Genomic DNA, 15,307 nt, shown 5'->3' with positions numbered 1-15,307 from the left:
CACTCTTGTTTTCTTCGTATTCTCATGGGTCAAAACAAAAGCACTCAAGTTTAGATGTATTTATTGACATAGTATTACACTTTACAGGAACTATTTTGAAAAGTCGCACTCAGTCACAAAGTATCTTTTTCCTTAGGAAAAGTTAAATTCAGTTGTCTCAGTGTTTGCGTGAAGAACTTCGGCATGGGGCATTGCACGCTAATAACTCCACGACCGACTTCGGGCAGTGTCAGCTGACGAGCGTGCAAGTGAAGCGGAAGATGTCGGATTTTGCTCTGTTCCAAGCCGAGTTTCCCCAGCACGTGCTCTGGTAATTTCTGCGGATCAAAATGTCAGCGGTTTACAAGTGAGAACACAAATCTAGATTGCAAATGTGAGCTTGGAAAATCTGAAAATTTTCTTAGTTGGTATTCTGAGGACTTTAAGACTTTTTAAAAAAGGTTTGTGGGGGGAGAAATGCTTAAATGATGCTACCTGTGGTGCCAGTTTGCTCCAGTGTGAATATTTGTGGTCTCCTAAAATGAGGCATGTCAATCCAGATGCCATATGGACCCTCATCTGGTGCTTCACTCCTGTGAAAACAATACAACTCAATTTCATCCCCTCCAGACACTTAATTAAATCCAGTCCTCCTCACCAGTAAGAGGCTGTAGCTCCACAAGGCTACATCCAGCGTTGCTGTCCAGAACTTTGTACTTTGTGACGGCAGGAAGGGATTGGCGATTGGCTCGACCTTTAGTTAGTCCACTGCCTGAATCATTCATTCTGTAAACGGGGCTTAAAGCCATCTGCAATTTCAAAATAGATACAAAAGAGCTAGGTTAAATAATAACAGAATAGGAAACAGAGATATCTACCTTATAGTGAGGCTGAGAACCAGTGACTTCTCTCTCTATGATGGGAATGTCAATCACGCCTTCAGACGGCACTGGGACGCCCACTGTGACAACCCTGAAGACACAAATTGGTTTATTTCACTCACCATTCAATACAACAAAAAGCCTCCCTGTTTACATCCTTGTGACCAATAAATAATACTTATTCAGGACAGTTAAACTTACCAATATTTTCGGTGTACTTCATTACTTTTATTGAGTTTCAATACGTGGTCTGCTGCTTCTTCGCTCCTTGCTAGCAAGAGAGCACCTGTCATCTCTTTCTCTAGGCTGAGACAGGGAAATAGCTGAGATTCACACTTGACCTTCCTACCCTCCATCATTTTGGAGAGGGTAGGAAGGACAGATGTGATGGATGTCCCCCCCGAGGAATCTGGAAAGAGAAAAGCGTTCAGTTTCATGTCATATCTCTTGAAGTATTCGTTTGTTTGGTTTTTTACCTCTGACAGGAACACCATACGGTTTGTTGATGATGACCACATTCTGATCCTGGTAGAGCACTCCTTGGCTTAGATGCTTGGCCAGCACATTGGGATGGACATTTTGAAGCTGCAGACTGAACCGTTTTAGGTCCATCACCCTCTTCTGTTGGGGGGACACATTGGGCTCCGGTGTCCGAGTACTGGACTTCTCCTGCCGGAGCTTTCGAGCCACGTCAATGGCTCGTAGTGGAGGTTTCTCTTCTTTCCCAGCATCTGGAGCTTCCTTTACGGCCGTGGTCTGACCCCTACTTAGATAAATAAGAGCCGTTCTCGAACAAGGCTGGCACTTTGTCCGTGTTTTTGTTGGAAACCGCAGAACGAGGTTCCAGTCAGCAGCGAATACATGTCTTGTACAGCGGTTCATAGTGTGATTGGGCGTTAAAAAGAGAATGTTAAAGGGGAGACAATTGTAGCATGGAACGCATGCAAGTGTTACTTCTAAATACTTCCGGGTATAGTTGTTAAAACAGTCGTTCCAGAAAACAAAATAAAAAGATCGAAATCTATATTTACATTAATTCTTGATTGATACCAAAAAGAACTGTATTAAATTATATAAAAAGCCGTGCCATTTGAGTAAAATAATTGAAAAGGATAGGAAGAATTTCTGACCAGAAACGTCTGACCTAAATATTCAAACAGGGCATGACTTCCGGGCGTGCATTGTGGTTTCCGTCAATTTTGGTGCGTTCGTTTTAAGACTCCGTAGTACCTTGATTTTTTTTATGGGTTCATCCCAATGTCACCGGAAGAAACCGCCTTTACGAAGTTGTTTTGAAAAAAAATAAACTTACTATTTTTTGAGATTCTGTGCGATGTGTGGTAGTTGCTGGGTTGTTTTCAATTGCAGTATTAAATGCAAGACGCACTGGCAAGATTGGAAGAAATGAATGATCGAGTTACATGCAGCTTAGGTTTAATGTACATTTAATAGTTTCAGGAGGGATTTTGCAAACATGAAAATCACGGACAGCGTGTTGAGGAGTTTTAGGGTTGCAAGAAAATATCATTGCAATTCAGATCAAGTCAATTGTTTTGAGTACTGTTGGAATGGTGAGAGCGCGATTTCAAGCAGCAACGACGACAGCATTGTTTTGTATGATATCACCCAAGGAACGTAAGTATGCATTTGAATTTTGCATCACTTTTCAATTTTATTTGCAATGTGAGTCTTGAATGTGTAATCGTTTCTAATAGAGAAGGTCAAACATTTGATGACTCGTTAGAATGCACAGGTAGACCGACCTAATTTTATGATTGACATTTTTGGTAATGTTTAACTTTGCAATAATCTCTTCTCAGGCCGCTTGATCGTCCGCTTTACAGCAAGAAGTATGGAGTCGACTTGATCCGTTACACATTTGGAGATCCCGAAAAAGTCATCTATAGCTCCAACAAGTTGGATGGTAAATAAATCAACACTGTGAATTAGGAAATAATTTAAATATGATTACAGTATATTGTGGAACCCAATAATTGATTGGCGCCTTGACTTACAACTTCACCCACGCTCGTTTTGTAACTTAAAACCCCCAGAAGGCATCTGATGCTATATATTTTTTTACTTTGCTTGTAGATACAATACGATATCTGTCACTGACTAACAACAATTTCATCAGATACTTCTCCGGTCACACTGCAAAGTGAGTAAAGGCACAACACATTTATTTCAGTATCTACTTTTGAATGTTTTCAGTCATTCAGTAATTGCTTTACAGAGTTACAGCTCTCTCTATGTCACCTGTGGAGAGAATGTTCATCTCTGCTTCGTTGGATAAGACAATCCGCATCTGGGATCTACGCACTGAGAACGTTCAGGTGATAAATAAATAAAAAGAAATTGAGCCTATACTATATTTCGACTTATACTGCATTCATACATGTTTGGTTTGTGTGTTCCAGGGTCGAACTGAGCCCCTTGACAGACCCATTTGTTCTTATGACCCAGAAGGGGTCATTTTTGGTGCAGGGGTCGATTCACAGTCCATTAAACTGTACGATGTCCGCGCTTTTTCCAAGGTACACTCGATACGAGTTCAGTGTGTGTTAGCTTGTTGTAACTTCTGTTGTGATGTGCCGCGTGTTAATTCTGATTGCATGTTGAAAAACTTACAGATAGGTTTTTGCGCCTTTTTTTTTTTTTTTTTTTTTTTTAAAGGGTCCATTTAAGTCCTTTGAGGTGAGACTGAATCGTCACTGTCACTGGACCGGACTGAAGTTCAGTAATGATGGCAAACTGATTCTCATCTCAACCAATGGGGGAATGATCTGCATCCTCAATGCTTTCACTGGAGACGTGATTCACAAATTTTCTGTAAGAGCCTTCCACGTCTGCTATGGAACCACTCAGAATCTGTATTCTATTTGAATGTGTGTCTTTTTGCTCATTCAAGGGCTACAACAACAACACAGGCTTAAACCTGGAGGCTTGTTTCACCCCCGACTCGCATTTTGTCATGATTGGTAAACATTTAGTTCTGTTCTTCTCACTTTCTATGAGAATTTCCATGTGACTTTAACACACATTCTCTTCCCCTTCCAGGCTCAGAGGACGGGAGGGTTCACGTTTGGAGCACAGAGAACGGGATGAAGGTCGCTGTGCTGGATGGGAAACATCCGGGACCCATCAGCGTTGTGCAGTTCAACCCATTGTACATGACTTTTGCCACCGGCTGCACGAACATGGTGAGATTGTAAATTGTTGGATCATCTGCTCAAATGCTAATTACACATTTGTGCCATATATAAACACAAATATTGGTGCACAATAGAGGTTAATGGGACAACATGGGGGTCTTGGTGATTGGCATGTCTGAATGGCTGCAGTTCTAAAATTCTGCCGTTTGTGTTGTTGATGCCGAAATACATTATTAACGGGCTCCTTGCGCAGTAGTGAGGCCGACGACAATTTGTATCCATAGCAACCTATATTTGTCTACAAGGTCTTTCTAATAATGTGCTTTTCTTGTCCTCCCTGCAGAAATTCTGGCTCCCGAATGTTGACGACGTGTAAAGATTTTATTATGATTTTAATCAGTACCTCTTTACATAATTTTGTAAAATCACCATATTTTTTTATCACAGTTTTAGCACAGTTTGGTATTTCATTTTTAACAGTATTTCTTTATTTTAATGTTCAAATGTATGTTGTAAAAAAAAGTACTAAGACTACTTTTGGATCGTTTTTACAGGGGCAATTCATTTATTTGTACTTGTCCACGAACAAATGAGCCTCATTTGGTTTGTATGAAGTCTTAGTTTATAAAAGCTGAAATAATTTTCAGCCTATTTTTTTTTTTTTTTCTTCCCCCAAAAAATGATTGTTTTGGTGCAGGATTCTTAAGCATATCTCATTAGCTTTAATCTTTTTATGTAAGTGTAATGTGTGTGAGTAGGGGTGGGAGGCTGGTCATATAAAAAATGTATGAATGCTTGGGTTATGTACTCAGCCCTAAATAAATAATACACGATCCTGTCAGGTAACCGCACTACTACACACTTTTGTGTGTGCGCATGGATGTGAACTAGCACACTGCATTCATTCATAATTTGTTTCTTAGATAGAGATGCTAATTTGCAAGGCATTTAACCCCAACCCTGTTAGTGGTACGGCGTCTGTGTGTGTATGTCCATATTGAAATTATGTCAAGCGCATGTGTTTTAAACAGTGTAACCTATTTCGTGAACATTTTTTATACTCAACCATTTTTTTATGAAAGAATTAAAAAAAAAAGTGTGTTCCAATGAATTTGGGATTTATGAGAAATTCTTGTCCCTTTTAACACCACAGCAGATAGTTACTGATGGCTAAACGAAAAAGAAACTCAAACAACTAGAAACGGATGTACTCAGTTGCTTCGTAGGTTCTGAGCGATCAGTAAATTATATCGCATTTAAAAAAAGGATATCTCAGGGGCTCCGCAAAACCAAATAAAAAAAATGACAAACCCAAACAAATTGGAAAATACCCTAAAGTTATTTACATGCTGTCACCTTCTCACTTGAGAAATAATTACCAGCTGTTTTGTAAATTGTGGCATCCTTGGAATTTTAAATGGGCTTAATAATAAAAACTACTACTAAGTAACTCTCAATTCTGCTTCCACTTCTTAGGAGCAATAAAATATCCTCACAGGTCAGCTATACAAAAATAACATCCATGGCTCACCAAGCCAGCAGACTCTTGAGGTTGTGGTCAGTGATCCACAGGGGGTTTTAGATCAGTGGTCAATCTGCCATATCCACTGACAGGCACAATATTACTCATCCGCCTCCCAGTTCCGCAGATTGCGTTTCAGGTGTGAAGAATCTCCAGCGTCCACCCGGAGAGCTGGTGTCACTCTGTGTGCGTGGGTCCATCTGTCTGCCATCAGCGGCAACCGGACAGGTCGACTTCCTGCAGAACCAGACGAGCGAGGACAGAGGCAGATTTGGACCTACTCCTTCCATGAAACTGACATCTGACTGCCAAAATATGTCACATCAAACTGGGATCAATGGTATGCATGTTTTTCCATGTTTACTTAGTTACCTGTTCTATACTGTACTATTTAAGAGATTTAACCTCACAACTAGTGACCTATTTTACGATGTATGTTTATTGAATAATATCCTTAAACCTAGGATTTTTCTAGCTGTCGTATAAAAACTCTTGGATTTAATAGAATAGATTTTAATGGTTAATGCCAGTGAGGACAAGAGGAAATTAAATGTTAAATTCACCATTTTAAGGGTTTTGCACAGAATAAATGTTCTGGCATTTGGTAACAGGAGCACAAAGGGACGGTTGGCCTGAAGGACACCTTTCTCACCTGATCATATATTATTCATGAGAGTGTTGTGTTTGGTATCTATGGTGACACATAACACAGCTCTAGATCTCATTTTCAATACCAAATTGAAGCGTTTGTTGATTTAGGGATTAAAGAGGGTGTTTTTCTTGATTGATTTTTTTTTTTTTCTAATTTAACATCTCAGTTTGAGTCGCTTTGTGGGGGTAGTATGACTCCGGCCTGGATCATATGTTGTCACTGTGATGTCTCAGGTTCTTTTGGTGTCACTAGCTTCGCCCAATATAATGATAAATAAATGCATTTTCATATTCTCTATTTACATTTTTGAGTTGTCAGAAACAGTTCAATGTAATTGTGTTTTTTTTTTTTTTTATCTTCAGCACCATCTGTCAGACCTTTTTTTTTTACATTGTCTGCTATATTTTTGGATGACTTTAGCTACATCGGAGCTTAAAGACTTCCTGGCCCAAGCAAGGGGAGGTGCCATCAGGATAATGAAGATTGTCATCCAAAATGGTAACCGCGCCATGTGTCATTTATTTGGAGACATGGGATAACTTCAAATTTGACTTTTGCCCGCAGAGGAGTTGGTGCTGGAGTCATGCGGACAGCCAGTAGAAAGCTGGGATAAGGACTACGACCACTTCCTGTTACCTCTGCTCACGCCACAGCAGCCGTGCTACATCCTCTACCGTCTGGATTCGCAGAATGCGCTGGGATACGAGTGGATCTTCATCGCCTGGTCACCTGACCAGTCACCAGTACGTCCTGATGTACAGTACGCCAAGAAGGAAGGAAGGGAGGGGAAGTAAACATTAGCAATTCAAATGATATGGTTGCATAAGTGTGCACACCCATTTTTCACTGGGGATGTGGCTATATGCTCAGACTGAATGAATCGCATGAAACTTATGCTAAATGTCAGTCAGCACACAACTGACATTGATTAACCCCAAATTAATTTTCAAGGAGACTTTTTGTGACTTTTTTTTTTTTTTGGTCACATTTTATAATCACCTCTGTAACCTGCAGGTCAGACAGAAGATGGTTTACGCTGCCACTCGTGCCACATTGAAGAAAGAATTCGGAGGAGGTCACATTAAAGACGAGTTGTTTGGTACAGTTGAGGTTAGTAAAAAAAAAAAAAAAGAAGTAATCTTGAAGTAACTTTCTTCTTCCCTTGTTTATATCGGCAGGATGACGTGTGCTTCCAGGGTTACCTGCGTCACATGACCTCCTCCTGTTCTCCTGCGCCACTCACAGCAGCCGAACAGGAACTACAACGAATTCGAGTCACAGAGGTGAAGAAGTGATTTTGAATTTTAAGTCGAAATGTGAAATCAACTTTGTGTTTATCTTCTCCCTGCAGGATAAAGTTGTATGGGTAAGCTTACGTTTTTGCCTGCGTGTGTGTATATACATGCATTTTAGTTTTTGTCTGTGTGATTTTTGTGTGTATTTGATCAATTACACAAGTTTTATTTTGTCGTTCACAGGATGAGCGTAGACGTATTGGGATTCCGCGTGCTAGAGTATGTAACATTCTGTACAATTTGATTAAAACAAAAATATCTGAATGTTATTTCACTACTTCAACATTTTTGACTTCCTGTACATCCACAGTCTGACATGAGTTGTAATATGATTGCTTGCGGGTAAGGTTCCAGTGGAGTTCGGTATCGACAAAAGAGTCTCTCAGGGTCTCGCGTTCCCTTTACAAGAAGAGGCCAAGCGAGCTCTACAGCAGCTGAAGCAGAAACGCATCAACTACATACAACTGGTCAGCTTTGACGCAAGCGTCCATTCAAAATATGTCACAAAACTGGTGCTTGAGTGACTCTGGCCTACTTGTGTCGTATTGCAGAGGTTGGATGTGGAGAAAGAGATCATCGAGCTGGTTCACACCAAACCAACGGAGACTCGCGAGCTCCCGTACAGGATCCCCACGGATTCCCCCAGATATCACTTCTTCAACTTCAAACATTCCCACCAGGGCCGCACTCAAGAGGCACTGGGTCGGTGCACTGCTAGATGAAATCAAAGATTCTGCCTCAATTTTGGTTTTTTTATTGGGTTTTTTTTTTTTTCATCCTCAAATCAGAAGTGAAAATTGCAAAACAATAAGTGCATTTCTATCTCGAATATATGCTGTGATTGACATCTCTTCCAGTGTTCATATATTCCATGCCCGGGTACACCTGCAGTATAAAAGAGCGAATGTTGTACTCCAGCTGCAAGAACAGACTCCTGGAGGACGTGGAGAAAGATTACCAGCTGGAAGTGACCAAAAAGGTACAGAGTTTTGAAATTTGAATGAAAATGAATCTAGAAATGCATGGGTGAATTGATATATGGACAGATGGAGATCGATAGTGGCGACAGCCTGACAGAAGACTTCCTGTATGAGGAGGTCCACCCGATGGAGCAAGCCTTGAAGCAAGCGTTTGCTAAACCTCGTGGACCAGGCGGCAAGAGGGGCAACAAACGTCTTATCAAGGGCGCGGGAGAGAACGGTGAAGAAATTTGAACACATATACACACACACAGACACACACACACACTTGATGGGGGGGGGGGGGGGGGGGGCTCACACTCCAGACACCCAAGTGTTTGTATAAAATTTAAAAACACCTTTTCCATTATATGGCCCCTTTAATTTGCAGGGTTGGATGTAATGCTTTGCTTTGCTTTCTTCATCAATGATTCACATTAATCATTCTTGGTGACAGCATGAATGTCTTTGAAGTTTGTTGTATGATTGATTATTATCCTATTTTAACATCATGGCACGTCTCCAAGATTGAACACAGTGCATGTGTTTGTTTTTGTCACGCATACATTTCACGAGGATGTTTCTTCACAATAAAATATATTCTTTATCCTATGGTGCATTTGTGTACTTGTGGTAAAATAAGTCTCCATCAAGTCGCTTCAAGTTTGCTATGTGTCGCTCTTTGTGTGTGCATGCGTGTAAGGATTTCTTCAAGCAAGTTGTAATGCCGCCACGGTTGCGAGCTAATTGATGCATTCACTGGATCATCATCTGATAAAAATCTGATTTCTGACCTGCTGAAGATAACACACAGAAAATGTTGCAGAATGAGATTGATCAAGTTATAAGTCAGACACATCGCAACTATTGTCATCCCTTCAAAATAAAGCTGAAGGAGGCAGCACGGTTCAAACGTAGACAAACTGAAAAGGAAATATTAGATTGACGGGCAAACGAAATATTTAGTAGGACTGAATTCTAATGCTCGATGTTGAACCTCAGTTTGAAGACATTTTCCGGGACCAGACTTTTTACATTTTCACTTGTGGAATCTAAGATTTGTTATCGTGCAAATTTGACAGGTAAAAGAAACTGTCAAGTTAAAAAGTAGCATAAATGCTAAAGTGTCCCGATTGTTTATTTCTTTTTTATTTTATTTATTTATTTTATGTTTTTTTTAAACGCAAAATAACTGCATCAATGTTTTATTTTGAAGGGCGCAAGAAGTGCAGCAAAGGCAGCGTTGCATGAAGTTGCGTGTCAGCTGCACTGAAACGCAAAAGCTTTCTGGCAAACAAGATTCCTGGAACCTCTGCTAGTTTGACGCAAACTCACTTGTTTTCTAGGTCCGATCTTGAGTGAAATTGGGATCCGTACGGGCGATTTCTCTGGATTTTGTCTTCAATCTTTAGGATTAATTTGTAATCAAAGGTGAGCGTATCGCCAAGAAATACACGTTAATGCGTTTTCTTGTTTACGTTCAAATCGTTGTTTGGTGTTTGTGAGACCTGGATTGGTTTTTTTTTTTTATCACAATATATTCTCTGGTGATTTCCGTTTGTGCTGTTTCAATTGTTATTGATGACAATTGTGGTGCTTAACCTGTACAATTGAAATACTGAATCTGACCATGTCGCATGTCGTAGCCTATACACAGTAGCGCGATTGTTTCTGAACTTTTATTGAACCAAGGCACATATTTTACACGATTAAAAATGGCATGACACACTACTAAAATGAAAATGTGTCTACATTACTTGCATTAAATGAGGTGAAATGGCGTACTAACCCAATTCACAAAAGGATCTGTCACGGCATTCTAATCGCTAACACGTACGTGTGTCCTGTCAGATATGGTTTCCCCGGCTGTGACCACAAGCCATCATGTGGACCCGGGTCCGTGCAGTAGATATCCACCTCAGACCTCCTGCGATCAAGATGAGGATCTGTCCTGCATTGCCACCACCTTCCAATATTTACAAACCTCAGGTGCTTTGGGTTTACAGTGCATTTAAATCTCTATTTCGATCATAAAGCAGTGATTTGGTATACAGGCAATATATCATAATTTCTTAACTTGATGTTGAATTACTTTACAACATTAAAAAAAATGTTTAAGAAATATAATAATATGATGAACGGCTACTTTTAAATACCACGTTGTCACCGCAGGCTGGTATTGGGGTTCCATCTCAGCAAGTCAAGCTCGGGAAAAACTCCTGGCAAAGTCTGAAGGCACGTTCCTGGTACGGGACAGCAGTCACCCTCAGTACATGGTGGCGCTGTCAGTGATGACCCACTGTGGACCGACCAGCGTCCGAATACAATACAAGAGCGGTTCTTTCTGGCTGGACTCTCTCAGTCCCAAACTGCCTCACCTGCAGTCCTTCCCCGACGTGGTCAGTCTCGTCCAGCGCTACGTTAGCTCGGGACACAGGTCGCAAAGCCGGACGACGTCTTCTGAGAACAATGGCCTCTCCAAAATATCGCCTGATCACCTCCAGTTCTCCCCTGCCAAGGACAGCGGCGTGATCCTGAGACTGTCGCGTCCCCTTCACAAGCCAGAGACATTTCCGCCATTGCAGCATCTGGCACGCCTTATCATCAACCGAAATACAAACTGCCCCCAGCAGCTGCCCCTACCCAAGCCTCTCCTGAACTACTTGCACGACTACCCTTTCCACATATGAGGGTCTCTGAGACAGGTATATGGACGGGATCAGCAATTAAGCAGGTGTTGAGAGATTCGCGGAATGTGGGATCATGGAAAATTTTTGTCCTCCGCAATGGCCTGATGACACACAAGGCTTCTGTTTTCATCCTCCTCAGGCTTAATGTTTTCCAAAAATTCAATTTTCATTACTGTAATGATTCTGAAATGATCGTCATACTGTACAGTGTTTGAAGAGGAAATAAAGGAGGTTTTGTATTCCTTATGTAAGAGGTATGTCTTGAAGAAAATGAAAATTTTCTTAAAAAAAAAAGATTGCTCATTCAAAAAACTTCCTTTATTCATTCTTTTTACATTTGAAAAGACAGCTCATATTTCAGAGGTTAATCCTACTTGGTCCTTCTGGTATAATTTCATTTTTCCATCTGGCATTGTGATTCTTTTTTTGGCAAAATGTAAAAATTATAAAAATGACAAATCTAAGCAGGATCATCCAGGCTATGACTTCCTGCAGAAGTTAATTAAACCTGCAAATTCTTCTTTATCTGACATTATTATTGCTATTTTTTTTTAAATAATCAAATGTACTTTGTCATAGAAAACTGAAATGATTGAAAAGCACATTTATCATGATGCCAAATTCACATTTTTTTATTTATTACTTTGAATTTTTGCACAAAGAACAATGTTTCAATAGTTACATTTTATGCTTGAATGACAACAAGATAACGTGTCAAATATGTGTGTAAAATCCTTTTACACAGTGATTTGAATTTTCATTTTACTATGAATCTGGGAGCTGATTTGGGACTCTGCCAATCATCTTAAAAGTGAAACATTGTGATTTCATATTTCTTGAAACGACCATTTTAATAGCTGGAACTGGCAGCAAACATAAAACAAAGCCATCGGGAGGTCATCACTGTTTGTACGAAATGAGACTCACATGCCTTGAGATTTCTTAGAACTACTATAGACCTCCGTGTTGCACATGTTTTTCCTTTCCCCCCCCCGCTGTTGAACTGCAGCAGAGTGAGAAAATTGCTGATGTGTGTGTGTGTGTGTGTGTGTGTTAGCGTTCTAAGTGGTAAAACTGAGCAGTTCTGAGAAAGCCTCTTAGCGGGATTAGTTATGAGCACACGGCTCGCTTCGCCAGCTGTGAACAAGCCATGACCTGGCTTGGCCCAAAACAATTTAAATCACCTCACACACCACGACGAAATAATCATTTTACTAACATGTTCTTGTGTCAGTAAAAAAAAATCATAAAGTAAAAGACAAAAAGCAATTTAGGGAAACTAATCAACACAAGACAAAATAAAACGTCAAATCATTTTCATATTTTGGAAAAATATAGATTATAATGCAGTAGTATTGTAGAGTGAATACATTTTAGACTACTCAAAAATATTTGACATAGACTGCCAAAGCACAGCAAAAAAAAATTCTTGTGCCTGGAGGAAGCAAATTTCTCGAGAGTCACCTGCGGGTTGGCATCTATACCAACATAAGTGACTGACAAGTTCTCAATGGAGCCGGTCTTTGAGGGCCATTCTCAGCAAGCTCTGCAGGAGCCTGCAAAACAAATCCTCATCATTAAACTATTGATGGAAGTAAACATCTCAAAGTTGCAAAACAGTGGATCGGAGATGTTATTACAAACTATCTTGAATTTATATTGTGACAGCACATCCTGGAGGCCCCAAACAATGTTGTGTTGGATCATCAGCTCATCCTGTCGTGTGCTCTCCCCTCCCCACCGCCTGCCTCACTTCCCTTCTCTTCATCCTCCAGCGGCGCACTCAGCGACGGAGGCCAACAAAGCACAACTCGGAAATCATTTGGATACATTTGAAAACAATCACTGGGTAAGCACGTCCCAACTAGAAAACGATCGATGCAATATTTTCAGAATGATGTATAGTTAGGCGTCCGGTCGCTGATGTTGCGTAAAGTTGCGTTTGCTGCCCTTTACTCGGCTGCTAATATTAGCCGAAAAGCTAACGGACCCGTTGACTTCCGTTATGTTAAGCTAAGCAACTAGCCAGCTAGCTGCTCTCGCCCTAAAAAAATAGAGTTGACTGACCTGTTATTTCTTTTACGTGAACCCTTGTGGGAACATTATTTCAAAAACGTTGCTCTTATCCCCCCAAAACGACTTAACGTTTAAACACAAGCGCGTTTTTCCTGAATCCAGCGTCGATCCTTTAGTAAACATAACAACTTCCTCCTATAATCAAATAAGGCCTGCTGGGATCCTAAACGGCACTTAAACGCCAAATATATTCTTTCATTCTTCGTTTTACATCACAGTACTAGTGCTTTTAAATGTAATTTGGAGTTTATGAATGCTTCATTTCCCAAGCTAGCTGCTGGGAATGATGTTGGAAGATCGTGTGGTAAATACTTGTTGTGTTGATAGTTACCGATAGAAAACTAAGTAAACTTGAAGCTTCCTGTTGGGCTGCCAAAAAGAACTAAACACCACGGCCAGTATTCGCTGAAAAACTCACCTACTTGCATTTTGGTACAGTAAAAGAAAAATGTCGGCGGCACTTCTAAATGTTATATCATTAAGATTGCTCGTGACATTTTTCTGTCCACTCTGGATTAACACACACACACACACACACACACACACACACACACACACACACACACACACACACACACACACACACACACACACACACACACACACACATAACCTCTCATCTGCAGCTATGGCGGCAATCAGAAAAAAGTTGGTCATCGTGGGAGATGGTGCATGTGGAAAGACCTGCCTGCTGATTGTGTTCAGCAAGGACCAGTTTCCCGAGGTCTACGTGCCCACTGTGTTTGAGAACTACGTGGCAGACATTGAAGTGGACAGTAAACAGGTATGGAGCTTTTTGCTCTTCTTGTCTTGTGTTCCATATAAAGGTTTGTGAATTGTTGAAAATATATTTTTGCCACTGTGCCAGCATGGTTCATTTGGGATTCTTTTGGCAGGTGGAGCTAGCGCTGTGGGACACAGCAGGTCAAGAAGACTACGACCGACTGCGCCCACTTTCATATCCAGACACCGATGTCATTCTTATGTGCTTCTCCATCGACAGTCCCGACAGTCTCGGTGAGTCAGTGATTGTGCAAATGCCTCACGTTTCCTTTCGTAGTCCTGTACTGGATCACGTCTTGTGTTTTTTTTTCAGAGAACATCCCAGAGAAGTGGACTCCAGAGGTGAAACACTTCTGCCCCAACGTCCCGATTATTCTGGTGGGAAACAAAAAGGACCTGCGCAACGATGAGCACACCCGCAGGGAGCTTGCCAAAATGAAGCAGGTAAATGTCTGCCAAGGTGGACTGGCGCCCAAATCGAGCGGAAGGAGGATGTCTGGGGCAATTTAGTATTAGCTTTATTCTCAAACTGTCTCCATGTTTTATAAATATCCACAACCCCCCCCAGGAACCCGTGAAGCAGGAGGACGGACGGGACATGGCCAACAGGATCGGTGCCTTTGGATACATGGAGTGCTCAGCCAAAACAAAGGATGGTGTGAGGGAAGTCTTTGAGATGGCCACCAGGGCGGCACTACAGGCTCGGCGAGGAAAGAAGAGCAATAAATGCACCCTCCTGTGAAAACGGCTGACACGGAACTGCTTCCAGTTTAGGGGGAAAAAGAAGCAGAGGGTAAAAAAAAATCCCCCCGCCCTCCCAAAAAAAAAAAAAAAAAGAAAAAAAAGAAACACCCATACAAGACTGTTCTCTCACCTGTTTTTACAAAAAGTGCAAGGCTTTTACTTGTTTTTTTTTTTTCTTGTCTTAAGATGAAGTAGGCTCTGTCAGTATTGGAAATCTTTTTTTGTATTAAAGCATCAGTCAATCAGCCATAACGAAACCTCCAGTATCAACCAACACGTGGTGTCATGAGAAGTCAGCAAACCTGCCAACTCCAGTCAAGTGCTGAAGCCCTGCCTGCTGACCCAACGAATGTTTCCACAGCTAACTAGGGTAAGAGTACCTGATCACTGTGACTTCTTTGGCAAGCCAACGCACAACGTTTTGTTTGGTGCGCTCCATTGACGTGCATCATGACAAACTTGCACGATATGAGACTGGAAATTCAATTTTGTTAACACGCAAATGGAAACTTAGTGTTTTGTGTAATAAATTACTTTGTAAGAATCTGGCTTCTAGCCATTGATTTGAAGT

At 41.0% G+C, this 15,307-nt stretch overlaps 5 protein-coding genes across 8 annotated transcripts; 4 read left to right on the top strand and 1 right to left on the bottom strand.

Annotated features, from left to right (window-relative positions):
* Positions 1-10: 10 nt before the first annotated feature.
* Positions 11-5,760, top strand: LOC147049308 (WD repeat-containing protein 82-like). 2 transcript variants are annotated; one of them, XM_085923573.1, is made up of 9 exons: positions 11-346; positions 2,681-2,784; positions 2,955-3,021; positions 3,097-3,196; positions 3,281-3,397; positions 3,537-3,692; positions 3,772-3,841; positions 3,921-4,063; positions 4,359-5,760. In XM_085923573.1, exons 1-9 carry the CDS (start codon positions 330-332, stop codon positions 4,389-4,391), a joined length of 807 nt encoding a protein of 268 aa, XP_085779699.1. In that variant the 5' UTR covers positions 11-329; the 3' UTR covers positions 4,392-5,760. The 2 variants fall into 2 exon arrangements, with proteins under 2 accessions (XP_085779699.1, XP_085779698.1); XM_085923572.1 differs by lacking the exon at positions 11-346 and adding an exon at positions 1,311-2,495 and having other exon boundaries at positions 4,359-5,753.
* rpusd4 (RNA pseudouridine synthase D4) lies at positions 36-2,055 on the bottom strand. Its single transcript, XM_085923569.1, has 6 exons — positions 1,337-2,055; positions 1,062-1,269; positions 858-951; positions 638-788; positions 475-572; positions 36-317 (listed from the first exon to the last, which is right to left on the bottom strand). The coding sequence occupies exons 1-6, from the start codon at positions 1,740-1,742 to the stop codon at positions 114-116; spliced, it is 1,161 nt and encodes a 386-aa protein (XP_085779695.1). The 5' UTR covers positions 1,743-2,055; the 3' UTR covers positions 36-113.
* Positions 5,734-8,726, top strand: twf2b (twinfilin actin-binding protein 2b). 2 transcript variants are annotated; one of them, XM_085923570.1, is made up of 11 exons: positions 5,734-5,877; positions 6,610-6,687; positions 6,754-6,932; positions 7,204-7,299; positions 7,368-7,472; positions 7,541-7,555; positions 7,668-7,703; positions 7,832-7,951; positions 8,036-8,186; positions 8,342-8,463; positions 8,531-8,726. In XM_085923570.1, exons 1-11 carry the CDS (start codon positions 5,826-5,828, stop codon positions 8,696-8,698), a joined length of 1,122 nt encoding a protein of 373 aa, XP_085779696.1. In that variant the 5' UTR covers positions 5,734-5,825; the 3' UTR covers positions 8,699-8,726. The 2 variants fall into 2 exon arrangements, with proteins under 2 accessions (XP_085779696.1, XP_085779697.1); XM_085923571.1 differs by lacking the exon at positions 7,541-7,555.
* A 943-nt stretch (positions 8,727-9,669) lies between these two features.
* On the top strand, positions 9,670-11,379 carry cishb (cytokine inducible SH2-containing protein b). Its single transcript, XM_085923172.1, has 3 exons — positions 9,670-9,874; positions 10,295-10,432; positions 10,616-11,379. The coding sequence occupies exons 2-3, from the start codon at positions 10,297-10,299 to the stop codon at positions 11,131-11,133; spliced, it is 654 nt and encodes a 217-aa protein (XP_085779298.1). The 5' UTR covers positions 9,670-9,874; positions 10,295-10,296; the 3' UTR covers positions 11,134-11,379.
* Positions 11,380-12,813: 1,434 nt separating this feature from the next.
* LOC147049305 (rho-related GTP-binding protein RhoA-B) lies at positions 12,814-15,284 on the top strand. Of its 2 annotated transcripts, XR_015067524.1 has the most exons (6): positions 12,814-12,982; positions 13,836-13,993; positions 14,106-14,226; positions 14,306-14,436; positions 14,561-14,785; positions 14,969-15,284. XR_015067524.1 is itself a non-coding variant. In XM_085923173.1 (5 exons), the coding sequence occupies exons 2-5, from the start codon at positions 13,838-13,840 to the stop codon at positions 14,732-14,734; spliced, it is 582 nt and encodes a 193-aa protein (XP_085779299.1). In that variant the 5' UTR covers positions 12,814-12,982; positions 13,836-13,837; the 3' UTR covers positions 14,735-15,284. The 2 variants fall into 2 exon arrangements, 1 of the variants encoding a protein (XP_085779299.1); XM_085923173.1 differs by having other exon boundaries at positions 14,561-15,284.
* The last annotated feature ends 23 nt before the right edge of the window (positions 15,285-15,307 follow it).

The sequence above is a fragment of the Syngnathus leptorhynchus genome, chromosome 11 (genome assembly GCF_054491065.1).
Source record: "Syngnathus leptorhynchus isolate UIUO chromosome 11, UIUO_Slep, whole genome shotgun sequence".
Classification (NCBI taxonomy): Eukaryota; Metazoa; Chordata; class Actinopteri; order Syngnathiformes; family Syngnathidae; genus Syngnathus; species Syngnathus leptorhynchus.
This window is presented reverse-complemented; position numbering and strand designations above follow the sequence as displayed.

What these genes read in the sequence shown, in the direction of transcription:
- rpusd4 (XM_085923569.1), bottom strand. Translation starts at nt 1,742, where the DNA reads ATGAACCGCTGTACAAGACATGTATTCGCTGCTGACTGGAACCTCGTT. An exon ending in GTTCTCAGCCTCACTATAAG is followed by an intron (nt 789 to 857) that starts GTAGATATCTCT and finishes TTGAAATTGCAG; the next exon opens with ATGGCTTTAAGCCCCGTTTA. An exon ending in GGAGCAAACTGGCACCACAG is followed by an intron (nt 318 to 474) that starts GTAGCATCATTT and finishes TTTGATCCGCAG; the next exon opens with AAATTACCAGAGCACGTGCT.
- LOC147049308 (XM_085923572.1), top strand. Translation starts at nt 2,335, where the DNA reads ATGAAAATCACGGACAGCGTGTTGAGGAGTTTTAGGGTTGCAAGAAAA. An exon ending in TAGCTCCAACAAGTTGGATG is followed by an intron (nt 2,785 to 2,954) that starts GTAAATAAATCA and finishes CTTTGCTTGTAG; the next exon opens with ATACAATACGATATCTGTCA. An exon ending in TACGCACTGAGAACGTTCAG is followed by an intron (nt 3,197 to 3,280) that starts GTGATAAATAAA and finishes TGTGTGTTCCAG; the next exon opens with GGTCGAACTGAGCCCCTTGA.
- twf2b (XM_085923570.1), top strand. Translation starts at nt 5,826, where the DNA reads ATGAAACTGACATCTGACTGCCAAAATATGTCACATCAAACTGGGATC. An exon ending in TTGGGATTCCGCGTGCTAGA is followed by an intron (nt 7,704 to 7,831) that starts GTATGTAACATT and finishes CTTGCGGGTAAG; the next exon opens with GTTCCAGTGGAGTTCGGTAT. An exon ending in CCGCACTCAAGAGGCACTGG is followed by an intron (nt 8,187 to 8,341) that starts GTCGGTGCACTG and finishes CATCTCTTCCAG; the next exon opens with TGTTCATATATTCCATGCCC.
- cishb (XM_085923172.1), top strand. Translation starts at nt 10,297, where the DNA reads ATGGTTTCCCCGGCTGTGACCACAAGCCATCATGTGGACCCGGGTCCG. An exon ending in CCAATATTTACAAACCTCAG is followed by an intron (nt 10,433 to 10,615) that starts GTGCTTTGGGTT and finishes TTGTCACCGCAG; the next exon opens with GCTGGTATTGGGGTTCCATC.
- LOC147049305 (XM_085923173.1), top strand. Translation starts at nt 13,838, where the DNA reads ATGGCGGCAATCAGAAAAAAGTTGGTCATCGTGGGAGATGGTGCATGT. An exon ending in TTGAAGTGGACAGTAAACAG is followed by an intron (nt 13,994 to 14,105) that starts GTATGGAGCTTT and finishes TTCTTTTGGCAG; the next exon opens with GTGGAGCTAGCGCTGTGGGA. An exon ending in AGCTTGCCAAAATGAAGCAG is followed by an intron (nt 14,437 to 14,560) that starts GTAAATGTCTGC and finishes AACCCCCCCCAG; the next exon opens with GAACCCGTGAAGCAGGAGGA.